A 27,476-nucleotide genomic window follows, 5' to 3' on the forward strand; every position below is an offset into this window, starting at 1 on the left:
TAGAAAGACAGCTAGCTTCAGTCAAGAAAGAACAGTAGGGGTGGGTAGGGGTGGAGCCAAGATAGTGGAGAAAAGGCAGCGACTTGCCTGAGCCCTCCCCAAAACCCCTCTGAACACCTTTAAATAATGCAATAAAAATTCCTGGAGCAGCAGAACCCACAAAAGGAGGAGGTGAAATAATTTTCCAGCCAAAGGCAACTTAGAAATTTAGCAAGAAAGGTCTGTTGCACCTGGGTGAGAGTGGAGCTCAGTCTAGCACAGGCCATGCCAACACAGACCCAGTGCCGGCAAACCAGGAGCAGCCTTGAGAGCCCCTGAATCAGCAGCAGCCACGGCTGCTTCCAGAGCTCTCAGCCAACAGATGGCAAGGGGCTCAAATAATTAGTCAGAAGGAAATTGCAGGGGTCTCTTTGTTAGCACTGAGGCAGGCCTCTGTTGCTCACTTCTGGATCACAGTCCTAGGTGGCAGTCTCAGGGCAAGGAGGAGCACAAGTATGCCGGAGCTTGCAGTGGCAGTGAAGCAGGTACCCTCACCACGTTCCAGAGCAGAAAAGAGTGCTTGTGGTCATTCATAGACCAGAGCACAGGCCAGAAGAGTAGTAAACATACCTCTCCTTAGATCATACCACCTTGGAAGAACTGAAAGCTTACAGGTCCCTAGAAGTATTTCTGAAAACAACTACACAAAATCCTTGAAGTTGGGACAGTACACTCTCTACCCCAGAAGCAGAGCCCCCACTTTAGCAAAGAGTTAAAACTCAAGAGACTAGAAAAATGAGAAAACAATAGAAAAAATTCTGACCATAGAAAGTTGCTATGGTGACCAGGTAAATCAAAACATACACTCAGAAGAAGACAACAAAGTCAAAGCTCTTACATTCAAAGCCTCCAAGAAAAACATGAATTGGTCTCAGGCCATGGAAGAGTTCAAAAATGATTTTGAAAATAAAAGAAGTAGAGAAAAATTGGGAACAGAAATGAGAGTGATACAAGAAAATCATGAAAAATGAGTCAGCATCTTGGTTAAAGGGGACACAAAAAATCTGAAGAAAATAACACCTCAAAAAAACAGACTAGGCTAAATGGTAAAGGAAGTACAAAAAGCCAATGAGGAGAAGAATACCTTGAAAAGCAGAATTGGCCAAATGGAAAAGGAGGTACAAAAAAGCTCACTGAAAAAAAATAATTCCTTACAAATTAGAATGGAAAAAAAAAGTAAAAAAAAATAAAATGGGGGCAGTTAGGTGGCTCAGTGGATAGAGCACCGGCCCTGAAATCAGGAAGACCTGAGTTCAAATCTGGTCTCAGAACAATCACTTGACACTTACTAGTTGTGTGACCCTGGGCAAATCACTTAACCCCAATTGCCTAAAAAAAAAAATAATAAAAAATAATAATAAAAATTAGAATGGAGCAAATAATGACTTTATGAGAAATCAAGAAACAATAAAATAAAACCAAAAGAATGAAAAAAATAGAATACAATATGAAATATCTCCAGAAAAACAACTGACCTAGACAATACATCCTGGAGAGATCGTTTAAAAATTACTCTACTACCTGAAAGTCATGATCAAAAGAAGAGCTTAGACTTCACCTTTCAAGAAATTATCAAGGAAGACTGCCTTGATATTCTAGAACCAGAGGGTAAATAGAAATCAAAAGAATCCACCAATTACCTCCCGAAAGATATCCCAAAATGAAAACTCTCAGGAATATTATACCCAAATTCCAAATTCCCAAGTCAAGGAGAGAATATAGCAAGCAGCCAGAAAGAAAAAAAAATCAAGTATTGTGGAGTTACAATCGGTATAATACAAGATTTAGCAGTTTCTACATTAAAAGACCGAAGGGCTTGGAATATCATATTCTAGAGGGCAAAGGAGCTAGAATTACAACCAAGAATTATCTGTCCAGCAAAACTGATTATAATGATCCTTCAGCGTCCTTCAGATCCCATATGGACATTCAATGAAGTAGAGAACTTTCAAGCATTCTTGATGAGAAGACTAGAGCTGAATAGAAAATCTGACTTTGAATACAAGACTCAAGAGAAGTGTAAAAAGATCAACAGGAAAGGAAAATCATAAGGGACTTAATAAGTTTAAACTGTTTACATTCCTACATGAGAAGATGATACTTGCACTGATAAGAACTTTCTCGTTTTTAGAGCATTTGGAAGGAGTATATATAGAGAGAGGCACAGGTGTGAGTTGAATATGAAGGGATGATATCTAAAAAAATAAAATTAAGACGTAACAGAGGAATGTACCGGGAGGGTGGGAAAAGGAGAGGTGGAATGGGATAAATTGTCTCACATAAAAGAGGCAAGAAAAAGCTTTTACAATAAAGGGAAAGAGCGGGGAGGTGAGAGACAGTGAGTGAACCTTACTCTCATTGGAATTGGTTCAAAGAAGGAATAGCATACACTCTTAATTGGGTATAGAAATCTATCTTAACCTACAGGAATGTAGGAGAAGAAGGGGAGAAGATAAGTGGGGGTGATAGAAGGAAGGGCATATTGGGGGAGGAGGGAGTCAGAAGCAAACTTGAGAAGGGACAGGGTGAAAGGAGAGAGAGAGAGACAGAATAGAAATAAATGTGGGTAGGAGGGATAAGACAGAGGGAAATACAGTTAGCAATAGTAACCATGAAAAAAATTTTGAAACAAGTTTCTCTGATAAAGGCTTCATTTCTCAAACACACAGAGAACTGAATTTATAAAATTTATAAAAGTAAGAGACATTCCCCAATTGATAAATGATCAAAAGATATGAACAGTTTTCAGATGAAGTAATTAAAAGTATCTATAGCCATATGAAAAAATGCTCTAACTCCCTATTGATTGGAGAAATGAAAATTAAAACAATTCTGAGGTACTACCTCATACCTATTAGATTGGCAAATAGGACAGAAAAGGAAAATGACAAATGTTGGAAGGGATGTGGGAAAAGTGAGACATTAATTTATTGTTGGTGGAGTTGTGAATTGATTCAACCATTCTGCAGAGCAGTTTGGAACTATGACCAAAGGGCTATAAAACCATGTGTACCCTTTGACCTAGCAATACCACTACTAGGTCTGTATCCCAAAAGAGATAAAAAACAGAAAGAAAAATGACCTATACATACAAAAAATATTTATAGCAGCTCTCTTCTGATGGCAAAGAATTGAAATTGTGGAATGGCTGAACAAATTGTGGTTTGTGATTATGATGGAATACTATTATGCTATAGGGAAATGATGAGCAGGATGCTCTCAGAAAAACCAGTACTTACATGAACTGATGAAAAGTGAAATGTACTATGTACAAAGTTACAGCAATATTGTAAGATGATCAGCTGTGAATGACTTAGTTATTTTCAGCAGTACAATGATCCAAGAAAGCTCTGAAGGACTTGTGATGAAAAATGCTATTCATCCCCATAGAAAGAACTGATGGTGTTTGAATACAGATTGAAGCATCCTTTTAAAACTTTATTTATTTTTCTTGAGGTTTTTTTTGGGGGAGGTAATCTATGTTTTCTTTCACAACATGACTAATATGGAAATGTTTTGTATGACTACACATGTGTAACCTATACTGAATTGCTTGCCTTGTCAATGGCGGGGGAGGGGTGGGAGGAAGGAAGGGAGAGAATTTGGAACTCAAAGTTTTAAAAACTAACGTTAAAAATTGTTTTTACATGTATCTGGGGAAAAATACTCAATAAATTCCCCCCCTCAAAAAAAAAATAAAGAACAGTGTTCAAGTCCTGCCTCTGACTACTGGCTGTGTGACCTTGGGCAGGTTAATTTAACCCTTGAGTACCCTTGGCAACTCTATATGCTGCAAATCAGGCTGAGAGCTTCCCCCTGTTATTCCACAGTGTAAGAGGCAGCAAATGGAGAGATATGAGGTCAAACCATACAGGTGGGGATTATTTGTAGCTGGAGGAAACGGAGAAGACATGGTATGGTAGAACATGAGCTGGTCCTTGCCCTTGAAACATTTTCTTGTAATACTGTAGCATCACAGGTTTAAACTGGTTTGAACAGGTTTGAACTGGTCAGAACCAGTTTTAATGAGTTTAGACTGGTTGAACCAGGTCGAATTGGTCAGAATTGGTTTAAATTGGTCAAAACCTGTTTGAAGTGGTTTCATTTTAGACTAGTTTAAATAGGTTGGTTTGAACTAGTTTAGACTAGTTTTAACTGGTCACAACCAGTTTAAACTGGTCAGAATTTGTTTGAACTAGTTTTAATTGGTTTGAACTGGTTTAATACAGTTTTGACTCTTCCATCACCATAGGAAAATATCTGTGAAAAGGGGGATATATAATAACAATAAATACAGCAGCAAGTTTTTGCTCCCTACCCTTCACTCCTTACATCCACATCTCCCATAGATCTTGGGAAGCTCAGTCTATAGCCCTGAAAGACCTATTTGAAAAGAATTGATTAATAAAGCATTAAATAATACCATGAGATTCTCTGGGGGAGAAAATTGCAGAAATATTTCACTGACATGTATTTCAGCCACCTTTTCTGGAACTGGTTTTGGAAACTGTTGCAACCCTTATTATGAAACATCCATTTCCTAAGAAAGCAACTGAAGTGCTCACAGAGAAAGCCTCTTAATTCAAGTAGGATGTTGGGTTTTTTTTTCCTTCACTGAAACAATTTGCTTTTCTCCCTATTTAGGCCCACTTCTGAACCAAGAACTTGGACTGATTCATCAATTGTAGACTCAGTCCAGAGAAGAACTATTTTCATAATATTGTAACAAGATAAGAAGTTCTCTTCACATAATTCTGAATCTTATGCATGTTAGCAAAGTAAGTCTCCCCCAGTCTTTTATCTTTCCAGGAAAGGATAAGAAAAAAAGTTCTATCTTCTAAAAGGCAAGATGTTTGACACCCCTGGGAATCTGATACCAGAGCAAAAACTTAGAAGTTTCTTACTGTCACAGATTCATATCCCAACTCTTCAACCTGGAATTAGAATGAACTTTGCAGATCACCTAATCCAAACCCCAGGCCCAAAGAGGTGAATAGGAGGATATGTGTCCAAGGTCATAAAGGAAGTGACAGAGATAGTATTCAAACAGATTCACTGCCCCCAATCCAGTAATTTCCCCATAATCCCATACTATTCCACTCCTTGTCTTCCATGAAGAAATTTCTTTTTTTATGAATGAAATAGTCATAAACTGAATCAATTCCTTGTACCTTCTTTAATGAACTGGTATTTCATTATGTCATTTCCCCTTTGTAGATTATTTTTCCTTTGTCCTTTCCAATTGCCCTTCACTTTTTCCATCTGGGATCCCATTTGATATCACAATGATAATAAAAGTGATTTCCATTGTACACTCCTCTTTCCTAGCAAGCCCTTTCCCTGTTCTTAATTTAAATTTCAATCAACCCAATTATCTAATTCATAGTTTGGGAGCCAGACATGTCATAAACCTGTGGAGAGCAGTGTTCTATAGATTTACATGAGGGGGTGTAGGCAAGGGGTAAGATCTTATCTTTCGCCTTCTTTGGGAACTCAGGTTTTTAAAAAGGCTGCTCCCACTGTCCACTGGTCACTTAAGAACTGTTTGGGGTGGAAGGGACCTTAGAGGTCATGGAATCAAATCTTAATAAATGCTTTTGTTTCCTTCCTTCCTTTTAAGGTTTCAAGTTTGGTGCATGCTGAGGATATCATTCTTAGTGATCTTTTCTGTTCACTAAGAAAATATGGCTTCTACTTTCCAAGAAGAGCTTCCAGTCTGATAATCAGGGAAGGGGCATATCAGTATTCTCCAGTTTATACAAAGAATTTTGGACCAGAGAAGGACCTTAGAAATCAAGATCAACTATCTTTGTCCTCTTGAATGAATGAAAGAATGAAAAATCCATTTAATAAGCCCCTGTGGACAGAAATACAAAAGTGAGATACTCCCTCAAAATACTGTCCTCAAAAGCTTATATTCTAATGGGAGAGACAACATATAGAGGGAAGTGGTGGCCAGGGAGTGGTGTTCTCATTTGGAAAGTCACAAGGGTAGTGATTGGAGCCATAGTGGGGTGGATTGACACACCCTTTCCAGAAGAAATGGCAATATTGATTTGATTTTGGTTCCAAAGGTGGGGGTTAGGGGTGGGGGAAGGGAGGGGCATGTCCTATAGCAGTTGTGGGGTAAAGTGAGGTGTGGCTGAGGCTGGTTGGATACTGTGGGTCATGTGAGATACTCACTAATCAGAACAATGCAGACTCCAGGGTGGAAATTCCAGGCCTAAGATTACCAATTTTACAGTTAAGGGAAGGAGGCCCAGAGTTAGGCGATGTTTCTATGGCCACATAGCCATTTGGTGGCAGACCTGGGATGAGAACCTAGATTTTGGGACTCCCAGGCCAGTACTCTTTCTGCTACAACCCACCTTCTCCTAAGCACAATGCAAAATTCTAAATGCAATAATTCACATTTAAATTGGCAGTTACACTGGGCCTTCTGTACTCTTAGCAGCCTCCTCTGAAAGGAGTCTTTCAAGTCCTGCCATGAAAGAATCCAGGAAAAAAAAAATTAATATTTTGTAACATAATAGAACATTTGGACAAAAAAGCAGAAAACCCACCCTTCAGACCTACGCACAATATTCACATTAAAGGCAGTGCTCTGAAGAGTGCTATGGAGAGCGCACTGAAAGAATTCTCTCCTCATTTGAGTCGCTAGTCCCATTTTGTGGTCAACTTTGTTTCCGTACCCCTAAAGGAGTTAATGCATCTCCCATTCACTGGAAATTCCCTAGCACTAACTTAGGAAAGTGACCAGGGGATGTCAGGTGGTAATTGCCTTTAAACACACAAAGTTCCCCTCTTTGGTCACCTCAACAAAGCCCCCTTCTCCGATTTCCACTTTCCAATACACTGTGTGTTCTTCACAGTGGACCATGAAAACTTAAGACTGTCATGTGGAAATACAGTGATTATCTCAGCCTTGTGATCAGCTAGGTGATGTCAGGCAGATCACAGTTCAAATCCAGCCTCAGACATTTATTAGCTGTATGATCCTGGACAAATCACTTCACCTCTGTCTCAGTTTCCTCAACTATAAAATGGGGATAACAATAGTAGCACTTAACTCACAGGATTGTTGTGAGGTTCAAATGAGATAATATTTGTAATGCTCTTTACATAGTATCTGGCATATGGTTGGGGCTTAATAAATGTTTATTCCCTTCCTCTATTGACAAGAGGATCGCTGGTGAAGTCACTGCAGTTTTCATTCAGATACTTATAAATGGGATTGCCAGAGGACTTTCCTACTATAGGATAAATGTTTACTATTTATGTTCAAATTGCTTCCTCTCTCTTCATTGGCATTATTTCCCACTCTTGCTAACTAATCCACCTTCCTGAAGGAGTCCTTTTCCTCCCAGGTCAGTTGTTTTCTAGTGAGGACAATTGGATTAAAGACCACTGGTTCTGGAATGAGGAGATCCAAGTTCAAATCCTGGCTCTAATCTTTACTTATATGGGGCAGCAAAGTGGCACAGTTGATAGAGTGCCAGGCTTGAAGTGAGGGAGACTTATCTTCATGAGTCCAAATCCAGCCTTGGGTACGTACTAACTATGTGGGATGTCACTTGGGCAAGTCACTTAACCCTGTTTGCCTCAGTTTCCTCATCTGTAAAATGAGCTGGAGAAGGAAATGGCAAACCTCTCCGGTATCTTTGCCAAGAAAATCCAGAGTTGGACACAACTGAAATGACTGAACAACAAGTGTACTTATGCAAGTCACACCAGGCCTCGGATTCCTCACCTGTAAAATGTAGGGGATTGCCTTAAATAACCCCTGAGGTTCAATGATCCTCGGAGCAGCCTCTGAGATCCCAGAACTGTGGTGTAGTTGGAATTTCTGGACCAGGAGTCAGAAGACCTAGGTTTGATCCCATGCTCTGAAATTACTGGCTGTATGAATGCAAGTCTCTTAAGTTGTATTGAGAGAAATTATTATTAATAACCATTAATTTGGGGAGATCCAGAGTTCTCCCCTTTTTTCTTAAAGTCCTCAAAGTTCAGTCTCTCACAGGACATTACTGATAATGAGATTGAATCAACTCTCTCCTCAATCTTGTTCAGACTCCACCCAACCTTATAAGGAATTTAATCTAAGGTAGGGAAGCCCATTATTTTCTGCACAGGTTTGGATGAGGATAAATTCTTTAGTTATATTGCCCAAGGGCTGGACAATTTAGAAGTAAATGACTTAAAGTTACATTCCCTCCTCCCTCCCCAGCCCTTCATTTGAAGCCCCACCTCTCATTGTAATATTCATTCTCTCTGATTGTTAACTAGTCAGAGTTGATTGCCACCCTAAGGAACACCCACTCTTCCAAGGGCATATAAACTGTGAACCCACCACCATGACTGGCCTTTGGCATTTGAGAGTGTCACTGACCCTTTTATTAATAAAATGTTAGCATAATTAATAAAAGGATTAATTACCCAGAAACTGTGTCTCTTGAACTTTTTAAATGTCGCAGTATCTTTCTCATTCCTTCTCTCTCAGGATTGGTGTTAGAATCAAATGAGCTGGTCCATGAAAGCCCTTTGTTAAAGGCAAGGTACTGTTACTGATTGACCCATGAGTGTGCAAAAAAATTCACACATGGCTACTTTACAAATAAGTTAATTTTATTGAATAGGCATTATAGCTTCTCTCTGTTTCAAATGATGGAGAAGCTGGGTCACACAGATTACAGAGCTATCATTTACTTGAAGTAATCTTTCATAAAAGAAAGAAATTAAATATACAGTTCTGCTATAAAAAGTGCGACAGTCATAACTGGAAGTTTTCCAAAACGAAAGCAAGATTTACTACATATTGCAAAAATTGGTTTTAGTGCTTTAATACTTTACAAAGTAACAACCCAACTGCTAAAAACAGCTCTTACATGTCTTTCTTTGTCCAAGAATGGATCAGATTGAAAATAACATTGGACTTTAATCTGGATGACAATCACATGTAGAAAAAAGTTCTTAATCACTTGCATTTTGTTCAAAGCAACAGAATTCAGACCCATTTTTTAACATTGATGGTCTCGTTGATTCACTCCCATCAAGTAAGAAATGGTGGGAAACTAAACACATGAGAAAACAGTATTGTTTCACCCAAAAACTGATGGTAATCAGTTAATCAAACCACAAAGGGGAAAAAAATGTACTATTCACTCATTTCCACACAGGCTGAACACACATTTAAATGGACATGTTGAACACAGGGTAACTCAGAAAGTCACTGTGGCTTTAAAAAAAGCTTTTCTTCATTTCTTATGGTCACATCAATTTGCCTTAGTAGAATGATCTGCTAGAAACTGATCAAAGGTAATAATAAACTAGGCTCAGCTCTGAAAAGGGCCAGATGGGGATGGTTTGGTTACTAAAAAGTTTAATTCTCCTATAGAGTCAGGCAAGTTTAATTCTCATTGTTCTAATATTTGATTTATTTGTATATCTAAGAAAACCCCGTAACCTACCATCTAGCTAGGGACCCATGAACTGAGAAGAGGCATTTTATCTCTATCAGTGGGTACTTTGGATGCTCTTTGTTGGTATATGTATTGGTTTTCTTAAGCCTTATTTGCAGTTCCTACCTTTTCTCACTTCCACATACTAGCTTTGGGCATCATTTATTGGAAACAGCTCTTTCTTCTCCCCCTGCCCCCATAGTCCTAATCATGCTTAAGTTGCTCCAATTTCATTACCCAAATATACAGGATCCTTCAACCAAAGAAACATCAATGGGCATCCTCAAACGGTTAGTTGATGGAAGGTTACATGATGTGGGGGTGGAAGAGAGAAGTGTAACTTCCTCAGCAAAAGTTCTCTTGTGAATAAGTAAAGGGAATAGGCTCACAGCCAATCAATTTGGCAATAAAAGGTAAATCTTCAATTTAAGGTATTTAAGAAACAGGTTACATGCCCTTGGGTACATGTTTCAGAAAACCTAATGCTTTGTGTTTTGGTTTAAGTCACAGACAATTGGACACTAGAAAAAACTCTGGTCAAGTCAAAGTCCAGAGGTGCCACTGATTTATGTCTTTTAAAAATGTGATCAATGGAATCAAGGCCAGAGATTGAAGACAGTTGGGAAGGCTTTGGATTGTGCCCTATTCCATCCCAAGACCCTACAAAATATTAACAGTATTTTGCCATCAACCCTTAAAAAAGACAAAACTTAGCCAAAGTATTCAGAAAAGAAAGTGTCAGCAGATAGATTTTATAAAGGGTTTCACAGCAAAATAGATAATCTCTGGGAGAGAAGCTGGGCACTGTGGGAATACATTGTTGGTCATCACATGAGAAGGCTTTAAAAGGTGGAGAAGGGTAGGGATTGCAAATTGGAAGCCATGAGACAAGAGCCTGCCTTGTCTCTCTCTGGAGCTTCTTCCTTACTGAGATTTAAGCTGCAGAGTCCAGGTTGATAAGGCTGTGTCTGCTAGATGCCATAACCACCAGTTAAAAAGTGAAAAATCAGCCAGATTTGGGGCCTCAAAGATGTTTATTTTGGTGTTCATTTACCTGGCAGCTTCCTTTTCCTATTAACCCTCCCGTCCAAATAACCCAAAAAACAAAAACCCAAGCAAAATCAGAAAACAAAATTTCCTGTTTGCTTGGAGAAATGCATGATTTTGCAACCCATCCAAAAGGGCTGAAATACAACAGTCCCAACATCTAGGGCTGCTAGCAGCCCTTCAGGTTTGCCCTTTGAACCTTTTGGGACAACTCCCTTTGGGGATTGGTTCCTTGGATTAAATGAGATGGTTGTAAAAAGAATGTAGTACAGTGTCTGACACATAGCAAGCACTACACAAATGCTTCTTTCCTTCCCCTCCCCTCCTTTCCCCTTGGAGAATGGCTCACAAAAGCAACAGACTAAATCTATGAGTATTTAAAAAAAATTTGGTTATAATGAACGGAGAGGCAAAGTGGAGCTGTGTAAAAAGCCTCAAACCAGGAATCAAGAAACCTGGGCTCTGCCACTAGAATTTTGTGACCCTGGTCAAGTCACTTAACCAATTTGATTTCTTCATCTGTAAAGTGAAGAATTGGGCTTGATGTTTCCTAAGGTCCTTTCCAGCTTGCTCATATCCTCCTTCAATCCTATACCTTTTCTAGAGCAGAGGTTACTGGGGACGAAAAGAGAGGAGGTGAGATGAAGGAAGGAGAAGAGGGGAGGGGGAGGGAGGAAGAAAGAGAGAGAGAGAGAAGAATAAGAAGAAGAAAAGAAAGAGGAGAAGAAAGAAAGAAAAGAAAAAAGAAAGAAAGAAAAGAAAGAAAGGAAGGAAGGAAGAATGGGAAAACAAAGGGAGGGGAGAAGGGGAGGGAAAGGATAGAAGAGAAAACAGGAGAGGGGAAAGAGAATCACAAGGAAGATTGACTCATAAGTAGCAGTGGGTTCCATTGGTATAGTTACTTAGTCATTCTCAGCTTTAACTTTGGACCTCTAAGGCAGACAGCTGAGCAATTGGCATTTATGGAGAGGTTTATTAGGGCAAAGTACAAATATTGACCCCATCATCCACTCAATGCTTCCATGTTTATATTGCTGTACCTGTTAGTTATCTATGACAGTCAAGTACCATAGCCTAGAAAATGACTAGGTGTAAGGAGGCAGGTGGGAGGTGGGGCAATACAACTAGTTTGCCTGATTTAAGTTCCCCACTTTTAGTGATAGCAGTACACTCTATGGATGGGAGCAAGGATGAAATTCCCTTTTTCAGGCATTTTAAGGGCTACAATATGATGGATTCTACTTTCATTCCTTTTTGAACAACTTAAAAACTGTGTTGACATCCTGAAATAATTGGATTGACTGATTTTCCCCCCTACTAAGTTAGCTGGTGTCTTGGAGAGACAGTGTAAAACTGGGTTGAAATCTTATTTGTATTCCTTGGCTTTTGCAGAATGAAATGAGCTTTATTGTTCACAGCAGGTATATTTGTAAAGTTCCTTGAGGCACTCTCCCCAGAGGGAATAAAAAAAAATGGTGACATTATCAACATAATGCACGGCTTCCATATAGACAGATTTATGGTTCATGTTTTTATATGGATGAAGCAGACAGCAAAATAAAAAAAAAAAATAGACAATTTCTCCCAATTATTTTTGCAAGAGAAAGTGAAAAGCTGAGTGCCTGGCATTGTACAGGGGCAGTAGCTTTTGAATAGCTCCAGCAACTGGAAGCATTTGTTTCGGCCTTGATGACTGAAAGCATTATCATGATGCTAATAAAGAGAGGAAAGGCCAACAGGGATCAGTTGCTCCTGAGTGGGCTTAGGGCAGCACTCGGCTGCATCCCCCTGTATACTCCAGACAAAATAGGAGAGGAGGATGGGATATTGAGGAAGCCCGAGCAAGAGTGGCTGCATCTAGCCTTAAGTTTTCAGGAATGATTTGATACTGATTTTCTACAGGCTGCTGTTGACCATTCTGAAACTCCTTCTGAAAGCAGAGCATCACTGACTGATGAAACATCTCTCCCCAGTACGGGATGTGGCTTTCTGGAGATGAGGGCTTGCCAAAAAAACTCAATGTCTGGCTACACATCTGGAACAACTGATGTTCTAAATTTTTGCAGGAGGACAGCCCCCTTCTCCCACTGCTTATGGACATGCTGGTAAACGTTCTTGACTGAGACTTGGCCAGGGTTATGGGGGGGGGGCCTTGACCCAGATGCCCTATTTGTTTGTGCTCCCTTTCCTAGCTTATGTGTACTGGGAAAGCATAACTTTCTAGAAGGGTTACACTTGTCTATGATACCCCCAAAGCATTTCAGCAGGAGACAGAACAGAAGCCAGAAGAACAACACATAAGTGGGGTGACTAAAAGTATTTACAGCCACGATTATGGGAGGAGGTGGGGACTGAGGCTGTATCTTATTAAGTGACTTCCAGTCCCCAGGGAGTCACAACTTTAAGGCTGTTTGGAACTGGCTGGCTGCTAACTGCCTTGGACCTTCCACAGTGCGAATGTACACCAATCATTTAGATGTCCTCAGAATATATATAGATTCTGTAACTTGGGACTACATGCTCATTTTTCAACAAGTCCAACTTCCCATAAAAGAAGAAACACCAAATACTTGGGCAAGAAATAATGACAAGGGTTAAGATAATAGATATTTGGGTTGGCTAAGATGGGGTTCTCTATATTTGGGAGGCTGCTCTTATTTCCCCTTCAATTACTTGTAGTATCATAAAGTTTCTATGAAAATAATCTACATGGACCACAGCAGAAAAAAATAAAAAAAATAAAACAAGACATAGATAAAGATGCAAATACACGCAATACAGTCACATCTTTCCCTCTGGATATTAACACACAAATGTGACAGTTTCCCAACTTTCCATAAGAATAGATGGGATATTTTTTCCTTGTAGTTTACATACTGTTGACTATGCAAAAGCCTTTTTAGTTGCCTAATCACATGAAATATATATTTTATGGGCCCATTTGATTTTAGTGAAGTATGTTTATGAATCCTAAATGAGATTTTAGAACAAGTCAGGTTTCCAGGTTGTGTGGCTGAATAGCCATTTTCCCAAGAGTCTTAGACGAAGTAAGGGAAGGTTAAGAATTCAACCCCCTACCATGATTTCTTTCCCCAAATATTTGGGGGGGGCAGGGAGAGGAAAGGGTGCACTTAAAAATTCACATCATTTCTGACCGAAAGTCATTGCAAATAGTTAGTAAATCCACTTTTAGAATCACATGTATGGATTCAAATTGCTCTGAATCCCAGTTAAGCCATCTGGGAAGGAACATTTATTTAGGTAACAAAAACTCCACAATAATTTAAGGATTCTGAAGCTGCTTGTTACAAGGGAAAAGTAAGGGACAAAACTTCACCAACTGAAAAAAAAAATCAAGCTTTTCAATGAAAGACATTTGCACGTTCCACCTCTCAAAAGATAATTCAGGACACACACAAAAATAGCATTCAGAACTCTAGAGAACACTGTATAGCTCTCTTCTCCTGGTTAAATGTCTACATAACAATTCTCAAGTCACCCCATTAATGTGACAACCCTGTTTATAATAAAGGCGCAAAATATTGCTCTGTGGCATATTTTGAAAATAATATAAAAATAATTTCTATATTACAATTTAAACTTGGCTTGTAAAATATCAACATAATACAGCCTGAAATCTACAAACAGAATACAAACACCTTCCTTTAACAATAGACCTTTCTTTTTTTTTAATCATATACACAGGTAATAAGTGTGCAAATAAATGTTAAGCAAATTACTGAAAAGACCTCCATTGTGTTTTATGAATATCTGGTGAGCCTCTTTGAATCTTGCTGTTACATCAGTAAGGACACCAGATAAAGAGTTAAAACCACCCAGGCGGACCAAAGTGAAAGGGGACCACCTACAATCATTTGCTCCCTGGGCTGGGGCTTTGATCACCTAATTATGGCCGTTCCTCGGGAGAAAGGGCTCTTCCCCCTAATGAGGCTTACTATCTTTCTAGGGAAAAATATTCACTTACTATTTGTCATCCTCTTTGTTATCTCCTTTTTTGCTTCCAAAAGTAAATATAAATCATAGAATCTTAGAGTTCTCATCATCTAGTCCCACTCCCTCATTTTGGCTGATGAGGAAACCAGGGCCAGAAAGCTTACTGACTTGCCCGGTGTCGCACAGATAGTCAGAACTCAAACCCAGGTCTCCTGACTCCCAAGTCAATAATCTTTCCACCATACTCCACTGGCACTTTTCTAAAAAAAAATGATTATGCATTCTAAAAATGCATTTTGTAGCAATAAACTATTTTTTTTTACTGGTTCACATTCAGCATGATATCATAATTTAGTCAGAAAGACCTCTGGCCAGGGACCTAGCCTAATTCTGTCTTTTATGCAGCATGCAACATATTGGTGTCCAGGATTATTAAATTATAATATAAAAATAAGTTTTTTCTTTTTTCTTTTGCAAATACTGTTGGAAGGATGGCTGTCAAGAAAAAGGATAGAGGATGCAATTATTTTATGTTGTGAAATGGGCGACTCAATCAACAAGCTTTAATTAAGTGCCAGGCACAATGTCTGGGCTTGATCAGTGCCATCAGGGCCTACACCAAGCATAGTCAGTATGCTGGCTTGACCAGGCCATATTGTCTAGGACACAGAATGTCTTTGTGGTGAGACATGTCTAAAACCTTAGCTAGGGGGTAGATTTAGAACTCTTTCCAAAGTAGTTAAAAAAAAAAAACCCTTGATGGACTCTCTTTCAATACATCAAAGATGGCAGTGGGGTAGGGGTAAGATTTATTTTTAATTTCGAGGGAAAAGACTAGGCTGCCACATTCTATTAGAAGTGACAGAATTAATTGCTCTGAATAAATTTAGAATTTCCTGTATTACAATGGACCTTTTTTTTTTTTTGAGGTGGTGGGGGCAGGGAAGAGGGGATTCTATATTTGTTTAAACCAGGCAGAGAGCATGAGAAAGGTAAAACATTTGCATAGCAAGTTTTGTCTTTGAAAAATTTGACAGGCAGAAGGACTGTAAAATTAGAAAATAAGAAACAAACATCAACTTTGTTTTATGCTCTTGAGGCCCCAGGGTGCCTGTGAGGCTCCTATCCATTTCTGGATGTGTATTCGAGCATCATTAAGGTTAGCTGTCGAATTTGTGTTTAATCTTGTTAGAAGGAGCAGCCATATGTTCGTTTATCTGTGTCTATGTCTGGATTCTACAAATGAAGCAACCATTTTCCTCAACACAGTACACTTGGGTCACAAAGCGACAGTTCTGGCCTGAACAGATGAGATAAATCCAAATAGCTGCTGGAAAACCCTTATACCAGAGTTTAAAAAAGAAAGAAAAAAATCTTTTTTTTTCTTCTTTTGAGTAACAAAAACTGTAACAGGAGAAACATATGCATTATTAATTGTTACACATTCAAAGTATTGTTCAGCATGAAAATTAAAATTTTCAAAAAATTTCCAGTAAAGTTTTTTTTTTTCTATTTACTAAAGAATTTTGACTCAAGGAATTGTTCATGTAAAACTCCAGTAACTTGCAGAAAACCTCACATGCCGCAGAATAAAAAAATTAATTACTCACAGGAATTACTCTATTGTAATACTTAAAACAAGTAAAAAAAGTATCGCTTTTTTTCGGTTTTTGTTTTTGTTTTTTGCTGTTAGTGTTCCTTCTTAGCATCTTCTCCAGATGTGAAGCAGTTGGCTCAAATTAAGAGACAGCTCTACCTGTCATTTTTTTTTCTGAGGCTTGACATTGTCATGACCTCACACGGAAGCAGTTGTAAAGGAGGAATCAAACGCTATTCTAAGGCTCTAAGAGTACTTTAGATTTTTCTTTTGTCATTGAGGTTTCAGTCCCTTGTTTCTATTCCTCAGAAACAAACAAGTTCTAATATTTGATTGGAATGGTAAGTTTTGATGTTATCCATTCCCTTGGCTAACAGCTGTCATCACTAGAGGTAACCCATGAAAGGACAATGGGTATTGCTGTACAAAAGAGGGTTGCTAAGGATACACTTTTGAGAAATTTATGTTTCCTATGGGAGGCACCACACAAGAAAAGGGAAAATTTAATGAGTTTCGGCCTTGATCTCATCATCCTATGGTCAAAAACTGTTACAGGATCTAAAATATCTGATGTTGGTTCTATAAATTCAGCACAGAACACTCTGGCTTTGGCCTGAATTAATCAGAGAGGAATATTTCTCCCTTATCCCCTATTCCACTCAATTCTACTTCCAATGGGGGTAGGGAACTCTGTTACCATTCACGTTTCAAAGTCAGTCTCCATAGTGAGCTCACAAGCCAACCAGTATGTTTTCTTTGTCTAAGCAAAAATGGCTCCCCAACCTACTATCTGTCACACACTTGGCTACGAAAGTTTTCCACATGCCCACAGTCAAAAGTCCATTAAAAAAAAAAAGGTGGTCAAATTAAAAATCTGAGTGGACTGGTATCATTTAGCTCATGTACCAGGATGAGTTCATTGAGTTTTATACATCCCACCCACCTTTGTGGTGAATGGCAGGAATTTCATCCTATTTCCCTCTTGAATAGCTCCTGTCATCTGAGGATCTCCAAGCAGCTGACAGACTTGAACAGAAACCTCACAACACCCCTGTGAGGTAGGTTATAGTGTACCCATTTTAGATTAACTGGGCTACTTTTGATGGCAGTGTAAATGTCGCCTCTAGACAGATGAACATGATAAGAGGGTTTGCTTATGAGATGAAGCCTTATATTCCTAAAAGGTCAATGACAATGATCATAATGTCAGAAATAGTTAAAAGATCTTTCTAGCCCCCTCCCCACCCAACAGAATCGAGTAGGGTAGTAGGAGGAAGCAAAAAACCCTGTTTAAACTGGCTAACAAGCATACCCAGCAGAGCTACCGACACAGACCTTCTCTTCACATTTTGTTTCTACATAATGCATTACTAATTGAATTCGTACAAACATCAACTAGTGTGGAAGATGTCAGTCACCGTGTTTTTAAAAAAAAGTATGAAAAGTTATCCCCTTATCAAAACAAAGGGCTGTGGAATTTATTTATTTTCTTGAGGAACACAAAGATTCTCCTGATGGCTATTGGATCTTCAACGTGTATGAGGCAGATGCTTTCCTAACACTTTATCACATCTCCAATATTATGACTTTTCCCTCTATCCTTCTACTACCTGAGTGACATCAGCATAAGTTCAGGCACCATTAGTGATTTCTGACCACACATAGACACAGCACTGACAAAAAAAAAAGGGTAAACAACCTTTCAGCTGACCAGGGTGTGTAAAAAAGACACTGACAAAATGGAAAATAAATTCTTTATGATAAATTCATCTCTGATTTCTGTGTTTTTCCCAAATGGAAGCCACAAGCCTGACAGTGACTGTCACTCCCTTTGGGAAGGACGGGCTTTCCTCTGTCGTCCACCACCTTTCACCATCGTAAGAAAAAAAAAATGATGAGACTAATTGGTTTTGGAAGAGCCTCAGAAGTCTTCAGTGCCGGTGTCCTTTGGTCTCTCTCTCCCTTCGCTTGAGCTCCTCTTTGTAGCAGTAGGAACAATAATTTTCAGTCTCTGGGCGACCATAAAAGGAACAGTTCTCCTTCTTACAACGGTTCTGCTGAATGGAATAGATGGGGCAAACTGTGCTTCGGCCTCTGTTTTTATCATTGTTCAACCACGTCTGTGGTGCTTCCTCATCGGCGTATTCTAAGCAGTCTCTGACGTCACCAGTGTTAAAGCCATTGGTGTATGTCTGGGACTTGTGTTCTGTGGGCAGGGCATAGGTCAAAGATTCCACTGTGTTCACTGTGCGGATGCCCGCAATACGGGCAGGGCTGTAGCTCTGTGACGACAGGGATCTATTCTGCTGGGGGTACGTGGCACAAGTTTTGAGAGTGCCAACCACTGGCTTGTAGGTATCATCCTGGAAGCTGGACGGTTTGGAGTTGACATCATGCAGATGGATCACGCTTTGCCTCTGGACTGGGGGAGTATGGCTATAGTGGGCGGAAACGGGAGTGGGGCCATTCCTCTTTGCGCTGTTGCTAGGGGAAGAAAATGACCCTGGGGTGGGACTGGTACGGTCTTTAAATTTTAAAACAAGTTGAGTTGTATGGCTTTGAGGCAAGACTGGTGATGCCCTGTCCTGAGGGGACGACTCCAGTTTTTCCTTGGAAAAGGCCTCTTGTTCCAGTTTCCTGCAGGAGGACCCACCAAGTGAGGCCTTCTTCTCTGCCTCTTTCCGCTTCTGTTCCTGCTCTGCGTTGAAGCGCTCCTGAGCACTGGTCAGGTAGTAACCAATCATTTCCTCGTGGAATTGATGCCGGTGACTGGTCAGGAGGAGACCAGCGAAGATGAACTTACGCTCGCCTTGCATGGCAGCTCTCAAGATGTTAAGGCTTAGCTTCACATCGGTGCTATACTTCCATGGGTCTGACTGCTTATCTGAGAGAGTCTTGGTGTTTTTCTCAATGGGAGACACACTTGCCTTGTCGGTGGGAGATGGGGTGTTCTTTTCTGAGGGGGATGTGCTCGCTGACTGGCCTGACTCCTCCTTGCTGCCTTTTCGAGATTTGGACTTCTTCTCCTTGACTTTATCTGTCCCATCGCCATTCTTCCCATTCCCTGAATTGGCTCGGCCCATTTTCCCATGGACCAGCCCACCAAGGCCTCCCATGTTCTTCTTCAGTTTGATTCCGAGGGTTTTGCTGAGACTCCCCAGCTTATTGGCCACAGAATCGGTCCTGTTCTTGTCCTTTTCCTTTCTCTGTTTGTCCTTCTCTTTTTCTTTCCCGTTCTTCCCATTATTGCTATTGGAATTACTACAGATGGAATCTCGGTCTGAGTCCATGGAGTCAGCCAGAGACTGAACATCCTCTCCTGCTGAAGCTGTAGGAGATTCAGGCTGGGCCAAAGGAGCCTAAACAAGAAGAATTAGGAATATATGAGATCTGAGAAAGACCATTGTTAAGGAAAAAGCTTAACTTAAAAAAAACAACCACAACAACAACAATAAAATCCCTCTTGATCTCACTGTGCTTTTGACCTTTAAGGCTATGCTCTGACTAGTCTCTGTGTACTGTTTAATTAGCCTCTTTTTTTGTGTACAGGACACGAAGTACTTAGAGGAAAATCTGGAGGGACAGAAACATGATCTATTTGGCAGCAATAATAAGCAGGGTTTTTAAAAGGCATGACCGAAGGCGTTTATACTAATGCACTGTAGAGACCCTATAATCTGCATGTTAAATTAGCAGGATTGTTGCCATCTGACTACATTTCTGAAAATGGAGCTTGGGTTTCTTTTCTTCTTTCTTTCTTCAGCGAAATCATGAAGGAGGTTGCTTAGAAACAGAGGAAAGTTTGGCTTTTTTTGGGGGGGGGGGTGGAATGAGGTGGGGCAAAGGCAGCTGCATCTGTAAGAGTGAACAACCAAGCCTCTAAAGGGTAATCACTGTATCAACATATAGAGCCTCCCAGATCCCTGCACACTTTAGGGAACTCAATTGCCTTGGGCCAGAAATGGTCATATTATGCTTTAAAGCATGCCCAGACTGCTTCCTTCTTATCCTCTCCCATCCCTACCCCCACCCCTTCCCCGAAGACTGGACAAGAAAAACTCATGATTCTAAATACAGGTTTATAGGATTGTAGAATTAGAACAGGAAGGGACCTCAGACGTCATCCAGATCAACCCCCACCCCACCCCATTTTACAGAGGAGGAAACTGAAGGCCAGAGAGGGGAAGTGATTTGTACAAGGTCATAGAGGTAGTGATTAGGAAACTCAGATCTCCTGACGTCAATCATCTAGCACCCTTTTTGAAGCACCATATTATCCATCTATCCATCCATCCATCCAACAAAATGTTTCTTGAGCACCTCCAATGGGCAAAGCAATAGAGTAGATACTAACAAGTTAAGGCAGACATATTCTCTGTCCTCAAAGTACTTATAATTTAGCTAGAGAGAGAAGATATAACTAATGGGTAGAAAAGATGACTAATATAGGAAAAGTATCAGTACTTGTGGTGGTACAGGTAGTAGAAGAATTCAGAGGAAGAGACGTGGTAGGAGCGATCAAAAAAGACTTTATGGACTTGGGTCTAGAAAGATGGAAAGGATTTCAATAACTAGAGATTGGGCAGAGGGCCAGTGAGGGAGGAGGAACTAGAAGTAGAAGGGCATTGTGAAATAACTGAAAAAATACAAGTTACAGTCTTAGGACTAATTTTAAGGGCAGGTAGATGTAGTTTAAAGGTAAAAACCCCTGCACAAAAACATATCTTTCCTCTTACCTCACATGGTGCCAGAAATTTTAGCATTAGAGATTCACTCCTTTGGTTCAGTAATTGGCTTTTTGATCTTTCAGTGTCCCTTATTACTGGGAAATAAGGCATGTTAAACTAGCATCTAATTAAAGATTCAATTCTTGTTAATCACCACAATTAAAAATAACAATAGCTAACATTTACTTAGTGCTTTAAAGTTAGCAAAGAGCTTTACATGTTATCTCATTTGATCATCACAAAACCATGTGAAGTAGGCACTGCTATTATCCCCATTTTACAGATGAGGAGACAGGCCCGGGGGTTTAAATGACTTGCTTAGGTTCTCACAGCTTGGAAGTATTGCAGGCAGGATTTGAACTCGAGTCATCTTGATTCCAAGTCCAACACTCTAACCACTGAGTGGCTTAACAAAGGACTCTCAGGGTCAGGATCACCAACAAAGAAAGTCTCAAGGAGAAGAGATGCTAAGATTTAAATAGGGGAAATAGAAGGGTCTTGAAGGGGAGAGTAAGAGGAAGCCAGAGACTAGTTTCATTGTGATAGAACCTCATAGAGTTAAGGGCAGGGCACTTGCTCCATTGACCGCTCCTAGAAAGATTCTATCTATATTTAACCCATGACAACTGATGGCTTCCACCAGTACCATTTCAAGATAAGACTTGAAAGTGTTGGGAGGTAGGTCCATTTCTCCCCTCTGAAGGATTCATAAGACCAGAGATGTAGAGCTGGACAGGTCCCTTAAAGATTATATAGTTGAATCTCTTCATTTTACAGATGAGAGAATTTGGCCTTAGCTTTATTGTTTGTTTTTTTTTTTTCAGTTAAATGACTAGCCCAAGGTTACATAGGTGTTAAATAGCAGAACCAGGATATCAGTCCTCATACTATGACTCTAAACATAGCACTCTTTCCACTGGACTATGCTTAGGCAGCTAGGCAGGGCAGCTAGGTGGCACAGTGGATAGAGCGCCCGGCCTGTAGTCAGGAAGACTCATCTTTCTGAGTTCAAATCTGGCCTCAGACTCTTTTTAGCTGTATGACCCTGGGCAAGTCACTTAACCCTGTTTGCCTCAGTTTTCTTATCAGTAAAACGAACTGGAGAAGAAAATGGCCAACCACTCCAGTATCCTTGCCAAGAAAACCCCAGATTGGGTCACAAAGAATAAGGACATGACTGAAATGACTTGACAACATGCTCAACGACCAGCAGCACCTTGCCTCCTTCACATCTTCTTTGGTTTATGAAAAGGGACGTCTCGTCTAGGGGTCGAGAGCAAAGTCCGCTCTCCTGGGAAGCATGGTGCCAGGGGATATGGAGTCAAAGCACTGAGTCTAACCCACGATTTAAGAGTAAACCTCCTCCTCCGCGCTTCACAACACTTCTACCTTTGATCCCTGCCTCGATGGGATGAAGCCTAAGGGCACTGAAACAGTCTACAGCGGCCACTTACGGTAAACCAAGTCTGAGGCACGAGAGAACCAATGCAGAATGGAATCTGAGGGGACTGAGGGAAAAGATGAGTGTCTAAGGTGTACTTCAAGGAACTTCAGAAAGGACTTCCTCTGAAACTCTTATTTTAATGATGAGCCTCGGAAGTGAAGAGATTTACCCAAGGTCACACAGCTAGAAAGCTACAGGACCCCAGTTTCATTTTCCTTACTTTCCACTGCACCAAACCAGGCTTTAAGAACACATCCATCATTGTCCCCCAGACTCCAGTGATGAAATTACAAAGCGGCAAATAAGTCAGAGAGTGGCACAAGTAATTGTCAAGGCAGGGATAGCAGAGAAGCCCCCAACTCTGCCGACAAGGGCCTTCCAGAAAGGGATGGGATGACTTCCCCAAGGCAGTCTGAAGGCCGTACTTTTACTTTCCTAGCTCTGATGCCCATCTTCTTCAAATCAGTGACCTAGCTGGACTAATTTTTACATCTAGGAAGAAAGTGCCACCTACTGGGAGAAGGAGGATATTCATAGAATTTGTCTTTCATTCCTGCCCCCTCCACTCGCCCCCTCCACCCCACATTATTCACACAAACACACAAGGCTTATAATTAATTCTTCTACAAGGGAGCGCAGCATGTTCTGATCTTGGCAGAGAGATATTTCTACGTTGTGACTTGTCTAAAGCCTGTTGTCTGAGCAAGCATGTTTTTCTTCTCTTTTATATTAAAAAAAGAAAGAAAGAAAAAGAAAGAAAACCAGCAAACCACGCCCCCTCCCTGCCCCATTTACTTCGTAAATAAACAGACACATATACACATATACACATAGACACAGAGACACAAAAGCAGGGGCTACTTGACCTAATTCATATCCTATTCCCAGGAAAAGAAGACAAAAGGACCAATGATATCTTTGTTATGCACTCAGTTTTGTTTTTTTTTTTTTTAATCTTCTTCCATTCATTAGAAAAAATGCAGCTCCTCTTTCCTCCTCCTCACAATCTCTGGTGAGCATATGAAGTGAGGTGGGAAGGGGGAAGGATGAGCAGTCCCCGTGGGGAGATGGGAATGTGGAGGAGAGCTGTTAATCTCTCTTCTAACAAGGGGGCCTCTGGAGGAGGGCACTTTGGGGAACTTTCCTTGGGAAGGACAAGTCCAGACTAGGAGAGGACAGTCATTAGGGAAAGAAGCTGAGGAGGGAGCAGTGGAGCCCAGGCTAGGTGTGTTCGTTCCTGAAACTCGCTTTCCTATCGTCAAGCATTTTGCCTCTGATGGAGAATACCAGGAGATGTTTGCTTCTGCCTAGAGATGAGAGGCTTACCCGGGTTTCAGAGGGGATGCGGATCCAAGTGACATTCATGTAGCTGTGCAGAAGGTTCAGCTTGGCTTCTAGAGACAGTATCAGACTGAGGAGTTTGGGAAAAATAAAACAAAACACATACAAAATGAATCTAAAACATGTCAGATGTTAAACTGCAATCAAATACACCCTCACCAATATGTGCGCACGTGCACACACACACACACACACACACACACACAGGGTTGCATCTCTCCCACCCAAGGCTTTCTGCATCTGTTAGGAGAAAATGGTCTGACAACCTACATGCTTCCCATGAATTATAGTTACTCACTGGCCCCCTCTTAGAATAGACAGGTATGGGCATTTACCCCCTACCCACCCAAAACTGGGCTCCACATCACTCACGTCCCTCTTCCCTTTTAGCATTAGACAGAGGGAGAAGTGAATGGGAAGGAAGCGTATGTGCCCAGGGACGGGGAAAAGGGTCAGTGTCTTACTTGGCTAGTCTGGCGTTATCATTGTCATCTTTTCCCCATTCCCAGTCCTTCCCAGGATCAACTGCAAAGTGCAAAGGTAGTAACTTGTGTTCAGAGTCGGTGAGAGGGATGACCGCTAGAGGAGAGAAAAAGAGACAAACAAACAAACAAATGAAAAGAGGTATTCAATTTTGGTCATGTGGAAGTATGATTCCGAGATCATTAGATAGAAAGAAAAAACATGGAACCTGGAAACCAGGTGCTTCTTCTCTTAGGCAAACTTGATATATGAAAAGGGGTATGGTCATCCAGTGGACAGGCCTTGAACTTCCCACCAGGAAGGTGTGTGGGGACTGAGGAGGGGAGAGAACCTTTTCCATTAGGGGACATAGACCTGTCTAATCCTTCCCTTCCTTTCCACGGGTCCCCAGCAAATATTGGAAAAACAAAAGCTGCTTCTTTCTAGGGACATGCAAATAGTTCTTTTGTTATTTAGCAGGGGATGGGCCCTCACAGATTTCATTTTAAACAGATCTAAGGCCCCAGACATCTTTTACAATTAACCTTCAATGGCAGCCAAATGGAAGCTATGCAGATCAAGACCTCAATCTTTGCTTTCCTTAGGGGAATTTGCAACTTGAAAAGATGTGGCCCTGAAGCTAAAGATTCTCTGGTGATTAGTCCTCCACTGGGATAGAGGGTTCGCAGCAGGTTACCCACAAATCCCTTAGAGTTATCATCAATGACAGAGCAAAGACTCCTTAGGATACCTACATGCCAAGACTATAGATATTTTCTACCTACGGTTCAAAAAGGAAAAGATGATTAAGTACTGTGTTAAAATAATTTCTTCATGTTTTCTGAAAAATCTCTTTAATTCTCAGAGCACAGTAACTGGGGTATACATATACAAATTCATAAGGATCAAAGCAGAATTCTGCCCGCATTTCCTAGTCATTTCACAAGGAAAGTCAGGGTAAAAATATAAGTGATAGCTGAAGGAAAGAGGAAGAAACAAAGTCAGTTTCAGCTCTGGGAGCCTTCAAGAAAAGGGTGAAAGGGGATGCTAGGTCAATCGATTGAAATCAAATGAGATACATATGAGACACAGATATGTAAAGCACTTTGCAAATCTTACAACCTATATAAATGGTATTATTGTCACTCTTATTAGCAGTTAACTGCATAAGAAAGTTTCCTGTAGAGTTAGGCAAGGAAGTAGCACCAACAAAATGAACAGGATTTGCTTCTTGGGAAGTCTTGAAATCCATTCTGTTGGTCATCTAGGAATGACTGATTCTCTTTGCCCTGTGATACACATGAGCTGCAAGCTAAAATACACCCATCATACCAAAACTACCTTTTATCATACCTGCGGACTCCTTAGACCCCTATCCCTTACATAGGAGAGTCTGCTACTTAAAATCATAGCATTGACTAGGAAATGCTGGTTTTGCTTAGTGGTCTCCTCTCTTACCTTTTAATTGTGGATTTCTGGTGGATATATACATACACACATATGTGTGTGTATATATATATATATATGTAGGAACATACATGGTATATCCACATGTATATTTTATTTACATGTATATGTGTATATATGGATAGATAGATATAGATATAGATACAGATATAGATATAGATACAGATATAGATATGTGTATCCATATACCGGTTTGAACTCTGTACCTCAGGCTTCCCTAGGTTCATGTCTAACATAATCCAACTCTGGTAATCATGAAGAAATTTGTCTTTAATAGTGCTTGATTCTAACATTGGACACCTCTAATCAACTTGGCAGCTAGCTGGTGCTGGGGATAGAACCCTATACCTGGAGTCGGAAAGACCTGAGTTCAAATATAACCTCACACACTCACTATCATGTTACCCTAAGCAAGTCACTTAAGCTCTGTTGGTCTCTTTCCTCATCTGTAAGATGGGAGTAATAATGGTACCTATCTCCTAGGATTTTCATGAGAATAAAATGAGAAAACATCTGTGATGCACTTTGCAAACATTAAAGTTACTATGTAAATGCTAGCAATGATGATGATGATGATGATGATGATGTGAGGATACTCTTTTCTCTGGATTCATGTGACATTGCTTTTATCTGTCGACCACTCCTTCTCAGCCTTATTTACTGATTCTTCACCCATCTCATGACCAATAACCATGGATGTAGCCCCTCCCTGCCAAGATTTTGTCTTGGCCCCTCTTTTCTTTTCCCTTTATACTATCTCGCTTAGTGATCTCATTAGCTACCATGGGTTCAATTATCATCTCTCTGTAAATGATTCTCAAAGCTCTATATCTAGCCTTAAACTGTCTCCTGAGCTCCAGTCCTACATCACCAAAGGCCTCTTGGATATTCAAACTACATCTCCCATAAGCATCTCAAAATCGCCATGTCCAAAACATGGGTTGAAGGGAAAGATCCGAGTTCAAATATGACCTCAGATACTTACTAGCTGTATGACCCTGGGCAAGTCACTTAACCTGTTTGCCTTAATCCACTAAGAAGGAAATGGCAAACCACTCCAGCACCTTTGCCAAGAAAATCCCATGGACAGTACTGGCATACTATGGTCCACAGAGTCCCTAAGAGTCAGAAAAGACTAAACAACAACAATAAGTGTCTGAGGCTAAAATTTGAACCCAGGTGCTTCTGACTCCAAGCCCAGCCCTCTCTCCACTGCACCATCTAGCTGCCCAAATCTGCTTGGGCATTCAATTCACTACAATATGCCATTCTGATTGAAATATATGAAGATTTATCAGCTTCATACAGCTACATAATTAGAAAAGGGAGGAGTATTTTAATAGGCAAATTAACATCTGAATATTATTGTGAAATTATTTTGACCTCATAGGCAACCTGAAAAGGTCTCAGGGATCACCAGGGGTCCAGGAATTATACTTTGAAAACTGCTGAACCAGACCATGCTATTTAATAATTAACTGATGAAGATCCTTCTTCTGCAGTTTACTACCTGTGTGACCAAAGGAAAGTCACCCAAACTCTCCAGGCCCAAGGTCTCTTGTAGCTCTAAGTTGATGATAATGATGGAGGCTATGATGATTCTATGATCAGTTTTCTCAAGCGCAAAATGCAAAAACCTGTTATCTCTCTTTTACATCTACATCTTATTGTGAGGTTCAAAGGAGACAATGTAGGTAATATGTTTTGTAAATATATAAATACCACCTATCATCCTCAAGGTAAGTAGTTCCTTCATGTCTATGTGCCGAGCACCTGGCCCTGCTCCTTGAACGAGTAGGTACAAAATAAATATTTTTAATGAATTAGATATATGAAGTTATGAAGAGAGAGAAAAAAATTCCCATTCCTATCATTAATCTTTGTTAATATTTAATTTTCTACCAAGCAGGACGAGAAACAAGTAAATAAAATTCTGCTTC

The 27,476-nt window shown here is 40.3% G+C and overlaps 1 protein-coding gene across 2 annotated transcripts in view; it reads right to left on the reverse strand.

Annotated features, from left to right (window-relative positions):
* Positions 1–17,835: 17,835 nt before the first annotated feature.
* Positions 17,836–27,476, reverse strand: part of OTUD7A (OTU deubiquitinase 7A) — a 414,798-nt gene continuing 405,157 nt past the window's right edge. For both annotated transcript variants that reach the window (XM_027851792.1, XM_027851793.1), the window contains 3 exons: positions 24,072–24,186; positions 23,593–23,677; positions 17,836–19,454 (listed from right to left, as the gene is read on the reverse strand). In XM_027851792.1, coding sequence (XP_027707593.1) covers positions 18,027–19,454; positions 23,593–23,677; positions 24,072–24,186 — 1,628 coding nt within the window. In that variant the 3' untranslated portion in view covers positions 17,836–18,026. The remainder of the gene's footprint in view (positions 19,455–23,592; positions 23,678–24,071; positions 24,187–27,476) is intronic.

This window comes from Vombatus ursinus, unplaced genomic scaffold, assembly GCF_900497805.2.
Source record: "Vombatus ursinus unplaced genomic scaffold, bare-nosed wombat genome assembly UNPS02009205.1, whole genome shotgun sequence".
In the NCBI taxonomy this organism is placed as follows: domain Eukaryota; kingdom Metazoa; phylum Chordata; class Mammalia; order Diprotodontia; family Vombatidae; genus Vombatus; species Vombatus ursinus.